General features: G+C 52.6%; 2 protein-coding genes across 2 annotated transcripts; one reads left to right on the top strand and one right to left on the bottom strand.

Moving 5' to 3' along the window:
- The first annotated feature begins 1,653 nt into the window (after positions 1 to 1,653).
- On the top strand, positions 1,654 to 2,391 carry LOC137829068 (uncharacterized). The gene has a single exon (XM_068635863.1). The coding sequence runs from the start codon at positions 1,654 to 1,656 to the stop codon at positions 2,389 to 2,391; it is 738 nt and encodes a 245-aa protein (XP_068491964.1).
- Positions 2,392 to 15,939: 13,548 nt separating this feature from the next.
- LOC137829067 (uncharacterized) lies at positions 15,940 to 17,217 on the bottom strand. Its single transcript, XM_068635862.1, has one exon. The coding sequence runs from the start codon at positions 17,215 to 17,217 to the stop codon at positions 15,940 to 15,942; it is 1,278 nt and encodes a 425-aa protein (XP_068491963.1).
- Between the last annotated feature and the right edge of the window lie 550 nt (positions 17,218 to 17,767).

The following is a 17,767-nucleotide window of genomic DNA, read 5'->3' as shown; positions in this document are numbered from 1 at the left end:
GAGTTGGGTTACGACGCTGTAAGGCCCTCCATAAAGAGCAGCGATCAAGTCAGAAGAACACATAGCAGAAAGCATTGAAACATCAAGGTATATCAGTTTCCCTGAAAGTTTGCTAAGGTACGCATTAATTTAGTTTACGTTTCGAACGCTTTAAAGCATTTTAAATGCTTTAAATGGTTTAAACGTTTTAAACGCGTGGAACGTTTTTATACGCTTTAAGACGCTTTAAATGCTGGAGGTGTTTAAAGGGGGCTTTAGACGTTTGAGAAAGGGATCAGAGGTTTTTTGGACCTAGTTATCACAAGTTTTACACACACTCTAGTTGCTTGCTCGCGCACCCACTGTACGCATAGGCAATTAGGGTAGCACTAGTTACTCAGTTATTTGACCACCTTCAGAGCATCTATTCACGGTGTTCCGATACGGAGGAGTGTTCCTTTGATGTTTCTTGCTAGCTGACTTGATCGTCGGAGTGCAAACGGCCGCGAGGGCGCCCCTTTGTCCACTTCTTTTCAGGTACTCATAGACGGAGCAAAACGAAGGTGCCCTAGCTCGCGAGGAAAAGCCACGCACAAAGACGACCTTGGTCAACCGGCGGGAACATTTGGCGCCCACCGTGGGGCTGATTTAAAACACCTGTCCCACCGCAAGAATTCAATTCCAGTCACAGTTTCCAATCTGGTTCCCTCGAGAGTTTACCAAGAACCATTGGTCGTTGGGAAATTGGTGTAATTTTCACTAGTTGCTCTTGACTGATCCACTCTCTGGTTGTGTTCGTTCGAGTTCGAGTTCCTAGCACTCTCTTCATCCTGAGGAGTCGCGCGGCAGTCGGGAAGGTTTCCATAAACCGCAAAAATGAGACCCGTACGCGCTAGGAGTGAAGAGATGACCATGCAGCAACTCATGGGTATGATGCAGGGATTGCAAGAAGCAATAGCTGCGTCAAAGGCTGAACAAGATCGCTTGCAGGAGGATCTCGCGGCGTCCCAGGCGAGAAATGAGGAGCTCCATCGCATAAATGAGGAGTTGCGTCGCGGGTTGCGTAACCCCGCAGGACAACGCGACGTAGATGAGGCCGAACCCTTCACCCCACCAAGATAGTTTTCTACGCCGTTCTTGCAGCAGGTCATGGAGACGGTGAACCCCAACACAATCACTGGGCCCAAGGTGACGTTCACAGGGATGGAGGACCCTGAGGCGCATCTCACTGCGTTCCACGCGCAGATGATGCTGGTTGGCGGCTCTGATGTTGTAAGGTGCAAGCCCTTCATGAGCACCTTGACTGGAATGGCCATGGACTGGTTCATCAGCCTCCCGGAGGGTCATATCACATCTTTTGCACAACTTTCGCAATTATTCAGAGAACAATATCTAGCCAACAAGGCTCCCCAGCCAGTTTCATACGACCTGTTCGATGTGAAGCAGTATCAAGGCGAGACCTTGAAGGAATATATAAATTGTTTCGGGGCGCAAGTAGTGAAGGTTGGCACCACCGAAGAACCCATGATCGTATACGCATTCAGAAAGGGAGTGTGACCTGGGCCTTTCTGCAAGTCACTCTTTCGCAGCCGCCCCAAAAATTTTGCTGAGATAAGGCGTCACGGGGTGGAGCACATCGCCTCCGAGGGTGAAGAGTACGAGAAACGCACAAGTATGGCGCCCACGCGCCCCAGAATGCAGCCGCGCGTGCAACCCGCCAGGGTCCACGAGGCCGCAACAGGGAGGAAGAGCCAGGAGAGGAGACGCCCCTACGAGGCAAGACGCCCCCAGCCTAGGGGTCAAGCAGAGGGAGACAGGCCGGCGAGGGAAGGAAATAGGCCGTTGAGACACAATTTTGTGGTGGAGCTAAAAGACCTCATTGTTGTGCCCAACATAGCGGACAGATTGAGGCCACCGGTGAAATCCGAAAAAGTGCTAGGACCCCGTAAAGAGTCGTGGTGTGAGTTCCACGAAGCGCTCGGGCACCATATCAACAACTGCTTAGCGCTGGGCTATCAGTTGGATGAGCTTGTGAAGAGTGGATTCCTAAAGGATTATCTTGCTGGGTCTGCTGTGACCACGGTCTTGGCGGTACTAGAGGAGGGTCAAGCGCACGAAATGTCGATCCATGGAGAGGTGCACACCATTTATGGTGGCTTCTTCGGAGGAGGGCCCACTGCATCTCAGCGTAGGAGGTATGTGAGGTCAGTGAATTCAGTCGCTGAGGGGGATTCGGATGACCAATGGGAGTCAGACCTTGTGTTCACCAGGGCTGACCTACGAGATGTCGTCCCACACGACAACGACCCCGTGGTCATTTCAGTTGTCACAGCTGGGAGGAAAGTACATAGGGTTCACGTCAACCAGGGCAGTTATGCGGATGTCATGTTTTGGTCAACGTTCAATAAGTAGCAATTGTCCCCTGACTTGCTGAGGCGCTACACTGGCTACTTGTATGGGTTCACAGGGGACCAAGTTGAGGTACGAGGTTACTTGGAGCTGAGGACAACGTTCACAGACGGGACGACGTCCCATACGGAGAGCATTCGCTACTTGGTAGTCAACGCCAATTCAGCTTACAACATTTTGTTGGGAAGACCAACGCTGAATAGGCTGAGAGCAGTGGCCTCCACGCGCCACATGAAGATGAAGCTGCCAGATCTTAGTGGCAAGGTGATTGTGATCAAATCTGATCAAGAGGAGGCCCGAAAATGCTATGAAAATAGTTTAAAGACGAAGAGGGGGGTGTTTAGGGTGTGTGAGCATCCCTCAAGCACAGAGGCGACGCCCAAATCCGTCAAGGCCTCACTCCGGAGGCGACGCCTAGGGAAGTGCAGGCGATTTAGAGTTCTCTTTAGTTAAAACTCATTGTGAAACGAATAATTGTAACAGGGACACTCTTTTTCCCTCTGAGGGGTTTTTTAATGAGGTCACCCAAATAAAGGAAGAAAAGTTCAAGAAAAACTCTGCCTCAGCTTTCCCGCTTACCCGAATGTAAGATCCAAAATTAAAAGAACAAAAGACGAAGACTCAGGGCATCGCCAGGCGTAGGCATCACCCAGGGCAGGCGTCGCCAAGATGGGGCGTCGCCAAAATGAGGCATTGCCAAAGATGAGGCGTCGCCAAAATGAGGCATCGCCAAAGATGAGGCGTCGCCAAAGGTGAGGCATCGCCAAAGGTGAGGCATCGCCAAAGGTGAGGCATCGCCAAAGATGAGGCGTCGCCTAGTTAAGACGTCGCCCGTTGTAGGCGTCGCTAGATAAGAAAGTAAACGTCAAAATTCAGAGCAAGTAGCTGGAGCGCATGCTCATACCCATAGATCAAGACGACAGGTATGTTAAGATATAAGTTGAAATCCGGGCGCCTAGTCCTTGAGCAGGGGTTGAGGGATTCCTTCGGGACGCCCCTTCTTCAGGTATGAATAGTTAGCCTCGGTGTCAGGTGTTAAGATATAAAGTGAAATCCGGGTGCCTAGTCCCTGAGCAGGGGTTAAGGGATTCCTTCGGGACGCCCCCTCCTCAGGTATGAATAGCTAGCCCCGGTGTCTGATGCTTAGACACCTCACGAGGAAGTGGCGGGGGCGTTTCCTTCGAGCGTGGGCATCAGACAGCAAGAAGCTTCGGAGCAGTGGAGAACCAGGTCACTTGGTGCAGATACACGCAGTTGAGGAAGAAGAGCCATCCTTCGGGAAACCTTCTCCTTGGGCGTAATCGCCAAAACCCCTGGTCATCTTGGTGTTTAGACACACCAGGGACGATACGACGATGCTTACAGCACGCCTCTCCCTGGGCGTGGGCACCAAGAACACTGATCGCCTTGGTGTTTTCAAACACCCTGGGGACGAAACGGCACTACCCCTGGGTGGGTCTCTCCTCAGCCGTGGGCACCAAGCGCGCAGAGATAAGGGCTAGGTTGCCTTGGTGTTTGAGACACTCCATGGACAATACGGCGCTGTTGTATAGGCCTATCCATGAGCGTGGGCATCGAGACGTGACTTTAGTCCCAAGTGTCTAGACACGCTGAGGACACCCAGAGCAGGTCTCTCCTCGAGCGTGGACACCCAGTACAGTTAAGATAAGCCCTCCACGCCCTCGAGCGATGTCGAGGCCATAGAAGAGATCAAGTCCTCCTTCGCCTTTGAGCGATGTCGAGGCCAGAGAAGAGATGAGACCCCTTTCTTTTTCCACCTGGAAGTGATGGAAAGGCCAGCAATGCCTTTGGCAGTGAGTGCGAGAGGGCTCAAAACAAGTAAGTACAAAGCAAGTCGAAGGCTTTTACGAGTTCAGAGGGATGGAAGCACGAGTTACCAAAGATAAGAGAGTAAGAGAAGCTAAAAGACTCACGAGAAGGCGGAGACAAAGGTCGAATAGGCATTTAAGCATAATCAAGAGTTGTAATTACAAAGAAAGTTCATGACGGTTACAAATTAAGTAAAAGCCAATTATATACACGTCAAATGTTTTGTCGAGGCGCAAAGTAAAAACTATTCTTCGGGGACCTCCAGGGGCACTATTTTGCCATCGACCACTTCATTCAGAAGACTGCACCCAGAGACGTCAATGCCAGGGTTAGCACAGGCCGTTTGGACAAGAGCCTCTGCGAACCCATCGGCGAACCCAGTGGTAGCCTCCACGTTCAATTTTTCCTCTGCCACCTTGAAGTTCTTGGCCTGAGTGGCCATGTCTTGGTCTTTGGCAGCCAAGGCAGCAATCAGCTCCCGAACCTGGGCCTGAAGTTTGGTATTTCCAGAGGTCAGCTGAGCACTTTCATTGGTCTTTTCCTCGAGCGCAACTTCGGTTTTCCCAGTGTTTGCTCCCGATCAATGCACTGGTCCTCAAGTTTCTTCTGCTGCGCTTCAGAGGTCTTGACTGCCTCTTCAAGTTCGACGATTGTCACGCGGAGAGGCACCACTTGGGCGAGGAGTAGCATTGGCTTGCGACACCTCATGCAAACACTTGTTGGCCTCATCCTTTGCCTTCTGCGCCACCCTCAGAGAGGTCTTGTACGCATCCTCTTGACGCCCCTAGTGGATGGCCAACCTCTCCTTCTCCTCTTCCAGGGAGGCGACCTTTTTCTCCAGCGTTTGGAAGGCAGAGGCTTCGACGCCTTTGGCCTTGGCCTGCGCATGCCAGGAGTGGGCGCAAGACATGAAGGCGCCCATGTAATAGTAAATGCTTTCCCTATGGGGCCCTTCAGCTTGGTCGCACGGAGCCATGCTACCCAGGAAACCCCTCAGCGAATCTTGCATTGGGAGGGGGAGTTCTGGGGAAAGTGGTGGAGCAGTGGCGGCCTCGGGCTCAGTCCCACCCTCCATGGCCATTGGTTGAGGGGGTGAGTTGGCACTTGGAGGGTTCTCCCTAAGAGATTCAGCCTCATGTGAGGAGGAAGTGGCGGATGTGGTAGTCTGAGGGGCATGATGGCTTATCCTTCGCCGCTTGATGACTTGCCCCTCGGCAGAGTCTTCATCATCGTCGGAGGGCACCACCACTACCCCTTTCCCCTAGTCAAGGGGGGCTGATGGAGTAGTAGTTTCAGCCAGCGCAAGAGGCATGGCCGCAATGGGAGGGGGTGAGTTTGGAGGTTGATCAGGAGAGAGTTGTGTTGGTGGAGTTGATAGTGTTGGGGGTGTTGAGGGCAAGAGTTGGGGGAAGTGAGGGCGGTCGCAGAAGTTGAAGGTGTGGAATCTCCAACCCCACGTGAGGAAGCCCCACCCTTAGACTTCAGAATTTCAGCAAGCCTCAGCCCCCTTAGAAGGTGGTAAACGAAACTGTGTATTGTGTCTTTTTTCTCCTTCTGGTAAACAACCTTTCTCTAATCCCTTGTGCGTAGCCTCAAGACTCGAGCAAGCAACTAGAGTGTATTCTGGGAAAATTTGCCAAAAGTTCGAACCCCGTTTCCAACATCCTAGGTTCTATTTAAACGATCCTCGCATTTAAAGCGTCTTAAAGAGCATTTAATTCAGCGCCCTTAAGACGTTTAAACCGCTCGAAGCATTTAAAGTACCTTAAACGCTCGAAACGTAAACTTTAATTTAAATAGCTTTAATTGCCTTATACCTGACAAATTGATGTTTTTGTTATGACTTGGCTGCTATTACACGTGGAGGGCCTCACAGCACCGCGACCCAACTTAGAGGTATTTCGTCGTGTGAGTCCTCCTTCCTTGGAGTGCATCTGGCATAAGGGGTGACTTTTTGGGTGCCACCTCATGCCCCCAAACATCTAGTCACTCGCTTTGAGAGCGTATCTACCTTCCTCTCGTACCCTGCACCTGGCTACCCTGGGCGTGACCCTCCTCATGAGTCGTATCTATCCCAAGGGCCTCTCTGGGGTGACATGGGCACTTCGCGAGTCAGATTGCTCTCCACTGGCGCTAGTACTATGGCCTTGAAGCCACCTTTCTCTTCCTTTTATTGCTACCCCGGGTTATCGGGGTTTGAGGCCTTCCCATGGCGTCACTCCCTCCATGGTCTTTCCTACCCATGGGTATCGGGGAGCAACACTGTGGATGCCTTGCTCTGGTGACATTTTACCTTGGCGACACCCTACCTTGGCGACACCCTACCTTGGCGACGCCTTGACTTGGCGACGCCTTCTCTAGGCAACGTCTTATCTGGGCGACGCTTCCTCTTGGCGACGCCTCGCCTTGGCGATGCTTGCACTTGGCGTCGCCTCACCTAGGCGACGCCTTATGTTGACTTTGACCTTGACGCTGACTTTGACCTTGAGTTTGTCAATGCCCGGGTACGGGACGGTACACAAGCCCCCCAGTCTTAAGCTGATGACTTGTTTTCAGCGAAAAGACTAAGGCCTCGCCCACGCCATCCACGTGGCATCATGGTGACGTGTCATTCTTGCTGACGTGACACTCCTCAAACTATTGACGTGACATTCTCTGAACCATTGGGGTGCTCTTAATGGCTGATTGGACATCCTCTGAAACGGGGAAAGCAACACTTTTTGGGGCCACGGTTAATCGCTTGCCACGTGGTTCATCACGCGGTCAGCCTCAAAAGTCTCTTGCGCTCCCATTGAGCGCCTAATCCTACGACATGTGGTCTCATCGCACGGTCACCATCTGTTGCCCCTCGCGCTCCTCGTAACGTTTAAGTTACCCAAACTCCGCGCTCGAAACCACTGTTTCATCCACTCTCTCTGCATTCCCGCACTGTTCATCTCCTTCGAGCTCTTTCTCTGCAATCCCTGCTCTCTCCTTCGCGCTTCCATTCCTCCCTTACTTCGACACTCAAAGGTACGATTTTTCCTGCCCTTGCTGACTCTCCTTCTCCATTGCATTGCATTGCATTGTTGTGTATGAACTGCCTGGGACTGTTTATTTTCTTGTGTTCTCGTGATGTTCGTGTGTTTCTTCGTTCCCCCTCGTTCTTCTTTTCTTACGTGGGTAGGGTTTGCCTAGGGTTATCCTTTTTTCCCCTTTTTCTTCTTCAAACCCCCTTTTCGCTGAACCCTTTCTTTTTTCTTCACTCTTCAGCTTTCGATCAGATGGCGCGAGATAAAACCACTGCCGATCCTCCGCCCCCCGTGTCCCCCTACAAAGAGGAGTATGGATGGGCCTCCGATGACCTCCTCGTGGAGTGCTCTACATTGAACTCCATCACAGACGTGGAGGCCCACCAGGGAGACCCCACGGTTTACAATTTCAATGCTTTCCACAAAACCCACGATTCCCACGTCCTAGTGTGCCGTGTGAAACCGGGGGAGCCTGTTTGCGTGGACTCGAGGGCCACCGGGGGAAGTCCCTTCTTCTTCCTCTACCAAATGGTATTCAAACGAGTGTGCTTGCGTCTCCCCTTCACTTCCTTTGAGAGGGAATTGCTCACCGAAATCAACACCGCCCCTGCCCAGCTCCATCCCAACAGTTGGGCCTTCGTGAGGGGTTTTCAAATTCTTTGCGGGTATTTGGGCATCCCCTCCTCCGTGGATGTCTTTCTTCATTTTTTCAAGGTGAAGAAACAAGGTAAAAGCCTTCATTTTTGGCGCATTATCCTCACCCTCTTCCAAAACTCATTCAAGGGGTGGAAGGGGAAGTTCTTCAAAGTGCGTGCGACCAAATACGACCCTACTGCACTGGAGGGCTTCCCCCTGTACTGGACGGACAAACCCATAACGATCAAAGCCCTAGCTTTGGATCAACTCGCCCCTGCTGATCGGGACGCGTGCAAAGCTTTGGCTGGGCTCGGGGTGGTCTTTGACACCGCCAAGCTCATCGCCAATGAATTCAACGCCCATGGACTCTCCACCTACTTTGGTACCTGCTCTTGATTGTTTGTACTGTATGAGCTGTTGTGGTTATATGAATTCACTTGCGTCGCTTGAACCCCTATGATTATTTGCATGTATTTGGCTGTAAATGCTCCCATTCTGCTTTATCTGAATTGGTCTTTGCTCTGTTACTCTGACTATTGCAGGTTCAGTGATGACTTCTTCGAGGCGACTTGCACTTACCAAATTCTTGAAGAAGGCAAAATCTACCAAAGGAGGTGGAGACACCATCGTCCCCGACGTGCCACCCCTCACTCCTCTGGTTCCTGTCGCTTCCCAACAGACTCCGCCACCGTCTTCTCGAACCTGCCGGACGTCCGCCTCTCCTCCCCCTATTGTTGCGGTTCCCTTGGCCGTGGCATCGACACCTTCTCCAGCACGCCCCGACAAGGGAAAAAGGGTGCTGGTGATAAATTCTGACAGTGAAGACTCGGGTTGCGCCCTGGTCTTCAAGAAGAGGAGAGCCACGGGCGTTCCTACCCTGTCTACCGCGTCTCCCGGTGGCGGGGGTTCTCTCAGGGACGATCCTCCGAGCGCCACATCGCCTCTGCCTCGAACAGTCCAAGAGGAACAAGATGAGGGGGCCGATTTGGTTCCCCCGCCGCTACCGCTGCATGAAGTGGTTGAGGCTTCGGGTTCTGCCCCCCTGCATCAGCTCCTGCTCCTTCTTCCCGCGAGCCACGGATTCCCCGCCTTGACGCAGGGATTTACTGAAGGAATGTCGCCAAAGGACCCTCGCAAGGGGGGAGGCATGCCTTATTACATGGGGGCGTTCCTGGCGGTGGCGCTCAAGTGGCGCACCCGGGCCCGAAGCGCTGCCAAGGGGAGGGAGGCCCTCCGTAAACTGAGGCAAGAGGTAGGAGCGTTGAAGGAGGAGAAGCAAGCTTGGGGGCTTAGGGAGGAAGCCTGCCAAGCTTCGCTGAAACTGGCCCAAGAGGGTAGGGAGGGGGCCGAGGCATACGCGCGCGAACTTGAAAGAGCGCATGCAGACCAGCTAGCCCAGCTCACCTCCTACCAAGTTCAAAGCATTGGCCTCCAAGAGGCGGCTCTTGCCTCCGAAATGCAGCGGTAAAAACTCGAAGAACTGGATGCTGCTTGGAGGCAGAAGCTAGCTGAAAGAGAGGACGCCTTGGGGGTGAAGGTCGAAGCCTTGGGCCTTCTCCAAGCTGAGGCCAATAAGCTCCGGGTGGAGAAGGAGTTCTTGGAGAAACAGCTGGTGTCCAAGGACTCTAGGATCGCCGAGCTGGAGGGGGAGGTCCAAGAGCTTACGGGGGAGATGGCAGGTGCATTTGACGAGGGCTTCCAAGAGGCTCTGACTCAGGCGTCTTGTGAGAACCCAGGAATTAATGTTTCAAACTGCAATCCCACCCACCATGTCGCCGACGGAAAAGTCGTGCCTCTCGAATTGGATGACTGAACCGCCAAGTCTCAGCTGCCACCTTTACTTTTGTGCTTTTTCATTCGTTCTTGATAGTCTTTGATAACCGTGTAAATATTTTGAACCATTTGCACTTGGTTGGAACAATGGATTTTGTATAACAATTGCATACTTCTGAGGTGTTGAACTCTGTTTGTATGAATCTTCACCTTCGTTCTTCATTTTGTATGCTTCAATTGTTTTACCCGTACTTTTACCTGTTTCTTTCGCTGTGTCGGGCGATCCCGTACGTGCGGCGCCTCACTTCCAACGCGCACCTCAAAACCCGTTCCGTCTTCGTATCTATGAGGCCTCTACCTCGTGAAGGCGCTGGCCACTCCACCATTGCTGCAAACGCAAAAGTCGAGACCTGCTCGGGGTCTAAGCACTTGGGACAAGATCGCACTTCAGTGTCCACGCCCATGGAGAGGCATATCTAACAGCGTCGTATCGTCCATGGAGTGTCTTAAACACCAAGGCGATCTGTCCCTTAATTCTTGGTGCTTGATGCCCACGCCTAAGGAGAGGTCTGCTACAGCAGTGCTGTATCGTCCCCAGGGTGTCTAGAAACGCCAAGCACCGGGAAGACTTGAAGCCCCCATGGGGTCGCTCCCTCCATGGTCTTTCCTTCCCATGGGTATCGGGGAGCAACCCTGTCGGTGGCTCACTTGGCTTCTGGCGATCTCGTCTCCCTCCACAGTCTTCCCTAACTGTAGGTATCGGGGAGGCGACGCCGTTACTTCTGGCGATCTCGTCTCCCTCCACAGGTTTTCCTTCACGTGGGTATCGGGGAGGCGACGCCGTTACTTCTGGCGATCTCGTCTCCCTCCACAGTCTTTCCTTCACGTGGGTATTGGGGAGGCGACGCTGCTGATGTCTTACACTGGCGACGCCTCCAGCGTCTTATACTGGCGACGCCTTCAGCGTCTTATACTGGCGACGCCTTCAGCGTCTTGGCGATGCCTGGTGCGATCAACCTGTTGGCTTTGACCTTGGCATTGACTTTGCCTTCGACTCTGGTCGACGCCTGGGGGGTGGCACTTGCCGTAGCGGAAAGCTTAAGGTCTCGCCCGCACCATCCACGTGGCATTTCCCATATGGCTGATGGGATGCTCCCTCACCTGACTTGATCTAGATTCTGAGCCTTTGACAAGATGATCCATCCTCGACGACGCACCGTACCCTTGGGCATTCTGTCGACGTGACGTTTTCTGAATGTTAACCAGTGGCGCCAGGGTCATCCTCCCATCTCCTGACACGTGGCTCGATCGCACGGTGCTTGCTTTTGCGTCGTTTGGCGCTCCAACTGTAATATTTAGGTCTTTGAAATCTTGCCCCTGTACTCATCATCCCTGTGTTTTTGCACCCTCCTTGCACCGCTCCTACCACACAAAGAGTTCCTTCTGCGTTCTTTCTAGTTGGCGCTTTTCTCCCGTATTCCTAACGCGTTATTCTCCTTCGATCTTCTAGCTCCTTCGCTGATACTTTGTGCTGACATGTCTACCCATCCTCCTCCCCGTAAGGTTAACCCCAAGGACCTTTATGCATGGGCCTCGCGCGAGCTCCTCGACGAGTGCTCCAGCTTACTCTCTACCAAGGCCGTAAGGGAACACATGGGGGATTCGTGCTCCTACGATCATCGTGCCTTCGCGAAGAGGCATGATGACGATATCACCGTGCTCCCTTGCACCTTAGGGGAGCCAGTGTGCGGAGACGAACGAGCCAACGACGGGGTCCCCTTCTTCTACTTCTACCAGGTGGTCTTCAAAAGCATCAGCGTGCATCTGCCCTTCTCCAGGTTTGAGAGGGAACTACTGACAGAGATCAACGCTGCTCCAGCCCAGTTGTACCCTAATAGCTGGGCTTTCGTGAAAGCCTTCGACATACTCTTTGGCTTCCTGGGGTGCGCACCCTCGGTTGACATCTTTCTTCACTTCTTCGAGGTGAAGAGGCAAAGGAACAACCTCTGGGTGACCCTCTGCAACGTTCCCGGCAGGGTTCTCCTAACTCCCTTCCAAAACTCCTTCACAGGGTGGAAGGGTAGATTTTTCAAAGTTTGCTGTTCCGATCTCGTGCCTTCCACCCTGCACGGTTTTCCACTATACTGGGTGAGGGAGACGAGAGCCTTGAAGTCCAAGCCTTTCAAGAGGCTACCCTTGAACGACCAGGTGGCATTCCGGATCCTGGCTGAGGCGGGGGGCTTTGACGCTGCCGCTTTGATTAGCTTGGAGTACAACGCCGAAGCCTTGGAGAAATATATATATGTACGAGAGATTACCTTAGAACCTCCCGCTCTTCATCTTTACTAGATCTTTGCATGTCCTGTCTTGTGGTGCCTTCACCATGCTTGTTTTCTTCGGTGCAGGTTCGAAGATAAACCGGCAACAGAGGTCACAACTTACCCAGGCGCTGAACACCGAGGACGGAGCTTCGTCCTCCTCCCATCCAGACTCCGGAGGCCACTAAGAGGTGGCATGTTTGCACTTTTCGTTCGAGCATAGGGCATGTACATATTTGCCTCATTTATCTCATTCGCCTTTACCTCCAACTCTATTTGTAATCTTAACTCTCGCGCCATGTTTTGATTTCTGTAACGCTGGTCCTTTATTTTTTCCCACTCTTGTCTACATTCGCTACCTCTGACATGCTGTGCGCGTTTCTTCCGTTGCGTTTCTTGGCGACGCCTACGTTTGGCGACGCCCCCTTCTTGGCGATGCGTACGCTCGGCGACGCCCCCTTCTTGGCGACACGTACGTTCGGCGACGCCTGTCGCCACTTCGAGTCTTTGTCTTTTATCTCATTACCCCTTAATCTTACACCTCGAGTGGGAAGAAGATAAGAACTGAGGCAAGGTTTTTTTGAACTTCTTTTTCTTTTTATTTGGGTGACCTCGTTAAAAAACCCCCGAGAGGGATAAAGAGTGTCCCCTACGATAAGATTGTTACATGGCTGTTCACTTACATAATTCAACTAAAATAAAACTTCAAATTGGCCGCATTCCAGCTGCGCGGAATGGGGCCCCCTTCCAAAGTCTCTAGGTTGTACGAACCATTCCCCTTAGCCTCGGTGATTCTGAAGGGTCCGGTCCACTTGGGAGACAATTTGTTTTCTAGCTCATATGGGTGAGCCTTCCTCATAACTAAGTCATCAACCTGGAAATGCCGTGGCTTCACCTTAGAGCTATATTGTCGCTCTACTCTTCTCTTCACTGCCTCGGCCTTTATTCTCGCTTCTTCCCTGGCTTTGTCTAGTAGGTCCAGATTCACCCGCCTCTCTTCGTTGGATTCTTCAGCAACGAAATTCTGTTAACGTGGCGAGCTTTCGTGAATCTCAACCGGGATCATCGCATCCGACCCATATACTAAGCTGAAAGGCGTCTCCATGGTGGAAGATTGGGGCGTGGTGTGGTATGCCCATACAATCCTTGGCACTTCCTCCGCCCACGCTCCTTTAGCCTTTTCTAGCCTTCTCTTTAGTCCTCTCAGCAAAACTCTATTCGCTGACTCTACTTGCCCGTTAGTCTGGGGGTGTTCGACTGATGCGAACACTTGCTTGATGCCTACCTCTGCGCATAGGTTCCTCAATTGTTGGCTGGCGAACTGGGTTCCATTGTCGGATACCAGCCGCCTAGGTATGCCAAAGTGACACACAATGTTCTTCCAAACAAAGTGTTGCACCTTATGCGCAGTAATCTGGGCCACGGGCTCCGCCTCTATCCACTTGGTGAAGTATTTAATGGCAACGATCAAATACTTCATCTGCCTTATCGCCAATGGGAATGGACCTAGGATGTCAATCCCCCACGTATGGAAAGGCCACGGGTTGTATATGGATCTTAGCTCCTCTAGCGGTGCCTTGTGCCAATCAGCGTGTTTTTGACACTGCTTGCAATGCTGGGCGTGCCGCACGCAATCCTCTTTTACTGTTGGCCAGTAGAAACCTGCGCGTACCACCTTAGAGGCTAAAGACCTTCCCCCCATGTGACTCCCACAAATGCCTTCGTGGAGCTCCGCCATTATTCTGGTGCACTCGTCGCCGCTTACGCACGTTAGGATAGGGTGGGTGAACCCGTGTCTGAACAATACTTCATCCACTAGGGTGTATCTTGCGGCATTCCTTTAACCTTCTTACCCTCCTCTGGTTCCGCTGGGAGAACCCCATCTTCCAGATACCGTCTGTATGGCGTCATCCAGGTGTCTCCTTCGGCTAAAGCATATATTTGCGCATGCCTTCCTCCTTCGGGCGTGTCCGCGTATGTGCTAATATGGGGCGTCTTTACCGTATCTTGAGTCAAGGAACGATGACTCCTTGGCCTCCCTCTCGCAGTACTAATATGGAGGACATCCACCCTGTTGTCTTCCACGAATTTTCTCGGAGCTTTGAGCGTCTCTTGGATTACTGTCCTCTGCCTGCCCCCCTTGCCTGAGCTGGCCAGCTTGGCCAGCAGGTCAGCTCTGGCATTCTGTTCTCGTGGGACATGTATCAACTCAAGAGCGCTAAATGCTCCCTTCAGCAGTTGGACGTACCTTAAATACGTCGCCATTTGTGGGTCTTTTGCTTGGAACTCACCCGATACTTGTCCCGTGATCAACTATGAATCACTTTTCACCATGAGGTTCTGCGCGCCCATCTCCTTAGCCAGGAGCATCCCTGCAATCAGTGCTTGGTACTCAGCCTGATTGTTACTTGCTTTAAAGGCGAAACGCAGAGCTTGCTCAATTAGCACACCATTGGGTCCCTCCAAGACTATCCCCGCACCACTTCCTTGCTGATTGGAAGAGTCGTCGACCGAGAGCAACCAGTGCGAGCCCCCCTCCACCTCTTGTTCGCCTCCGGGCGAGAGCTCTGCTACAAAATCTGCATATACCTACCCTTTGATGGATCCTCTAGGCTCATACTGGATGTCAAACTCTGACAACTCCACCGCCCAGCGCACCATCCTTCCCGCTACATCATGTTTCTGCAATACCTTTTGTATAGGGAGGTTCGTCATGACTACTACTGTAAAACTGTGGAAGTAGTGGCGGAGCCTCCTGGCCGAGAATACCACGGCCAATGCTGCCTTTTCCAACGACTGGTATCTCGTCTCTGGGCCTTGTAAAGCCTTGCTCACGAAATAGATGGGCCTTTGCATTTGGTCCTGCTCCTGGACCAGCACAAAACTAATAGCTCGTTCTGTTACCACAAAGTATAGCCGGAGGGGCACGCCTGCTACTGGTTTGCAAAGGACCGATGGCGTCGCCAAGTGCTCTTTCAACTTGATGAAAGTCGCTTCACATTCGTTGGTCCATGCAAAGCGACTATTTCTTTTAAGGCACTGGAAATAGGGGTGCCCCTTCTCTCCTCCCGCAGAAACAAACCTTGATAATGCTGCCATTCGCCCTGTCAGTTGTTGCACTTCCTTTACTGATGTCGGGCTCCGCATGGCTATGATTGCTACGCATTTATCAGGGTTCGCCTCTATTCCCCTCTCCGTGAGCATGAAACCTAGGAACTTACCGGCCTCCACCCCGAAGACACACTTCTCGGGGTTCAGCTTGAGACGGTATTTTGATATGGTGACGAACAACTCCTCTAGGTCCGCCACGTGCTGCATCCTTTCCCTCGACGCCACTACCATATCATCCACGTAGGCATACACATTCCTCCCTAACATGGGTGCTAGGACCTTGTCCATCATCCTTTGGTAGGTGGCGCCTGCGTTTTTTAGCCCAAAGGGCATCACCTTGTAACAGTAACTGCAAGTCTCTGTCATGAACGCATTTTTCTCTCGTCTCTTGGGTGCATTTTGATCTGGTTGTAACCCGAGAATGCATCCAAAAAGCTAAGTACCTTGCAACCGGAGGCACTGTCCACAAGTGCGCCGATGCTGGGTAGTGGGTACGAGTCCTTCGGGCACGCTTTGTTCAAGTCTGTGAAGTCCACGCACATCCTCCACTTCCCATTCGCCTTCTTCACCAGAACGACGTTGGCCAACCACTCAGGGTATTGGATCTCCCTGATGTGCCCAGCATTCAGCAGCTTCTGTGTCTCTTTCCTTATCACAAGTCGCCTCTCTTCATTAAACTTTCTTCTTCTTTGTCGCACTGGGCGGACCGTGGCGTCCATGCTAAGGTGATGGCATAGAAAGTCAGGGTCGATGCCCGGCATGTCTGAGGCGGACCATGCGAAAGCATCTAAATGACGTGAAATCACCTCCGCCACCTCATCCTGCTCTTCTTGGCTCAACAAACGCCCCAGCTTAAACGTTTTGCCGCCAATCTACCTCTCCACCACGTTGGCCGCTGGCTGATCCCTGCTATCTTCCTTAAGGGGCGTCGACTCTTCTACGGGCGACGTGTCGTCAGGTCCCTCCTCCATGTGCGTGTCTGCCTCGGGCGTCGCCCTCACGGGTGTGGCCTCGCCAGGCGTTGACTCCGTGGGCGTCGCCTCATTCAAGGGTTCTACCTCCATCGCCGCGTCTGCACTTGGCGAACGCTCGAACACCATGAACACGCCTCTCTTCGTTTTCAGGCTATTCTCATAACATTTTCGCGCTTCTTCCTGATCTGACTTGATGACGATCACTTTGCCACTGAGATCAGGCAGCTTCATTTTCATGTGGCGCGTGGAGGCTACTGCGTTCAGCCTGTTCAACGCCGGTCTGCCCAACAAGATGTTGTAGGCTGAGTTGGCGTTTACGACTAAGTACCTAATGTTTTCGGTACGTAAGGCCGCTCCATCCGAGAATGTCGTCCTCAATTCCAGGTAGCCTCGTACTTCCACCTGGTTGTCAGCGAACCCATATAAGCACCCTGTGTAGGGCCTCAAAAGGTCAGGAGACAAGCGCAACTTGTTGAATGTCGACCAAAACATTACATCTGCGGAGCTTCCTTGGTCGACTAGAACCCTGTGCACCTTTCTTCCGGCCGTGATGACCGAAATGACCACGGTGTCATTATCGTGCGGCATAACATCCTGTAGATCCGTCCTCGTGAACACGAGGTCTGACTCCCATGGGTTACCCAAGATTCTTTCTTCAATCGAATTGACCCCCCTCGCATATTTCTTCCGTTGGGAGGCAGTGGGTCCTCCCCTGGAAAAGCCACCAACAATGGTGTGGACTTCGCCAAGGACAGGCATCTCGTGCGCTTGTTCTTCCACTGGTGCCGGCAGGGTTGCGGTCGTGGAGGGCTCCGCGATGTAATCCTTCAAAAATCCGCTTCTCACCAACTCATCTAGTTGGTATCCCAGCGACAGGCAGTTATTGACGTGATGACCGAAAGCTTCATGGAACTCGCACCAAGAATCCTTGCGAGGCCCTAACACCTTATCGGTCTTCGCCGGTCGCCTCAACCTTTCAGCTATATTGGGCACGACAATCAGATCCTTCAATTCCACCACAAAGTCGTACCTCGCTGGCCTGGCCCTTTCCCTGGTCGGGCGATTTCCACCTACAGGACCCCTGGGCTGGGGTTTTCTTGTCTCATATGGGCGTCTCCCATCTGGCTTCTTCCTTCCCGTCGGGGTCTCATTGACCCTGACGGGTTGAGCCCACATCTGCGCTCTCGGGCGTGAGGGTACGACGCTGGTGCATTTCTCACACACCTCTCCCTCAGAGGCGATATGCTCCATGGCGCGACGCTTTATTTCAGCGAAGGTCCTGGAGCGATGCGGGATTCGCAAAAAGGTCCGGGACACACGCCCTTTCTGAAGGCGTACACGATCATGGGCTCTTTCGTAGTACCAACCTTTACTACCTGGGCCCCGAGACGGTTGATGTACTCCTTCAAGGTCTCTCCTTGATATTGTTTCACATCAAACAGGTCATACGAAACTGGCGGCAGGGCCCTGTTCGCTAAGTATTGCTCCTTAAACAACCGCGACAGCTGCTAGAAGGAGGTGATATGGTCGTTTGGAAGGATGATGAACCAGTCCATGGCCATCCCCGTCAAGGTGGTCATAAAGAGCTTGCACCTCACGGCATCGGAGCCGCCTACTAGCACCATCTGCGTGTGGAAAGCAGTGAGGTGCGCCTCAGGATCCTCCATCCCGGTGAAGATCACCTTGGGTCCCGCGAACGTGTTGGGGATCACAGCTTCCAGAATCT

This window comes from Phaseolus vulgaris, chromosome 7 (genome assembly GCF_000499845.2).
Source record: "Phaseolus vulgaris cultivar G19833 chromosome 7, P. vulgaris v2.0, whole genome shotgun sequence".
In the NCBI taxonomy this organism is placed as follows: Eukaryota; Viridiplantae; Streptophyta; class Magnoliopsida; order Fabales; family Fabaceae; genus Phaseolus; species Phaseolus vulgaris.
Note: the sequence above shows the minus strand (reverse complement) of the source record. Positions and strands in the feature narration are given on the sequence as shown.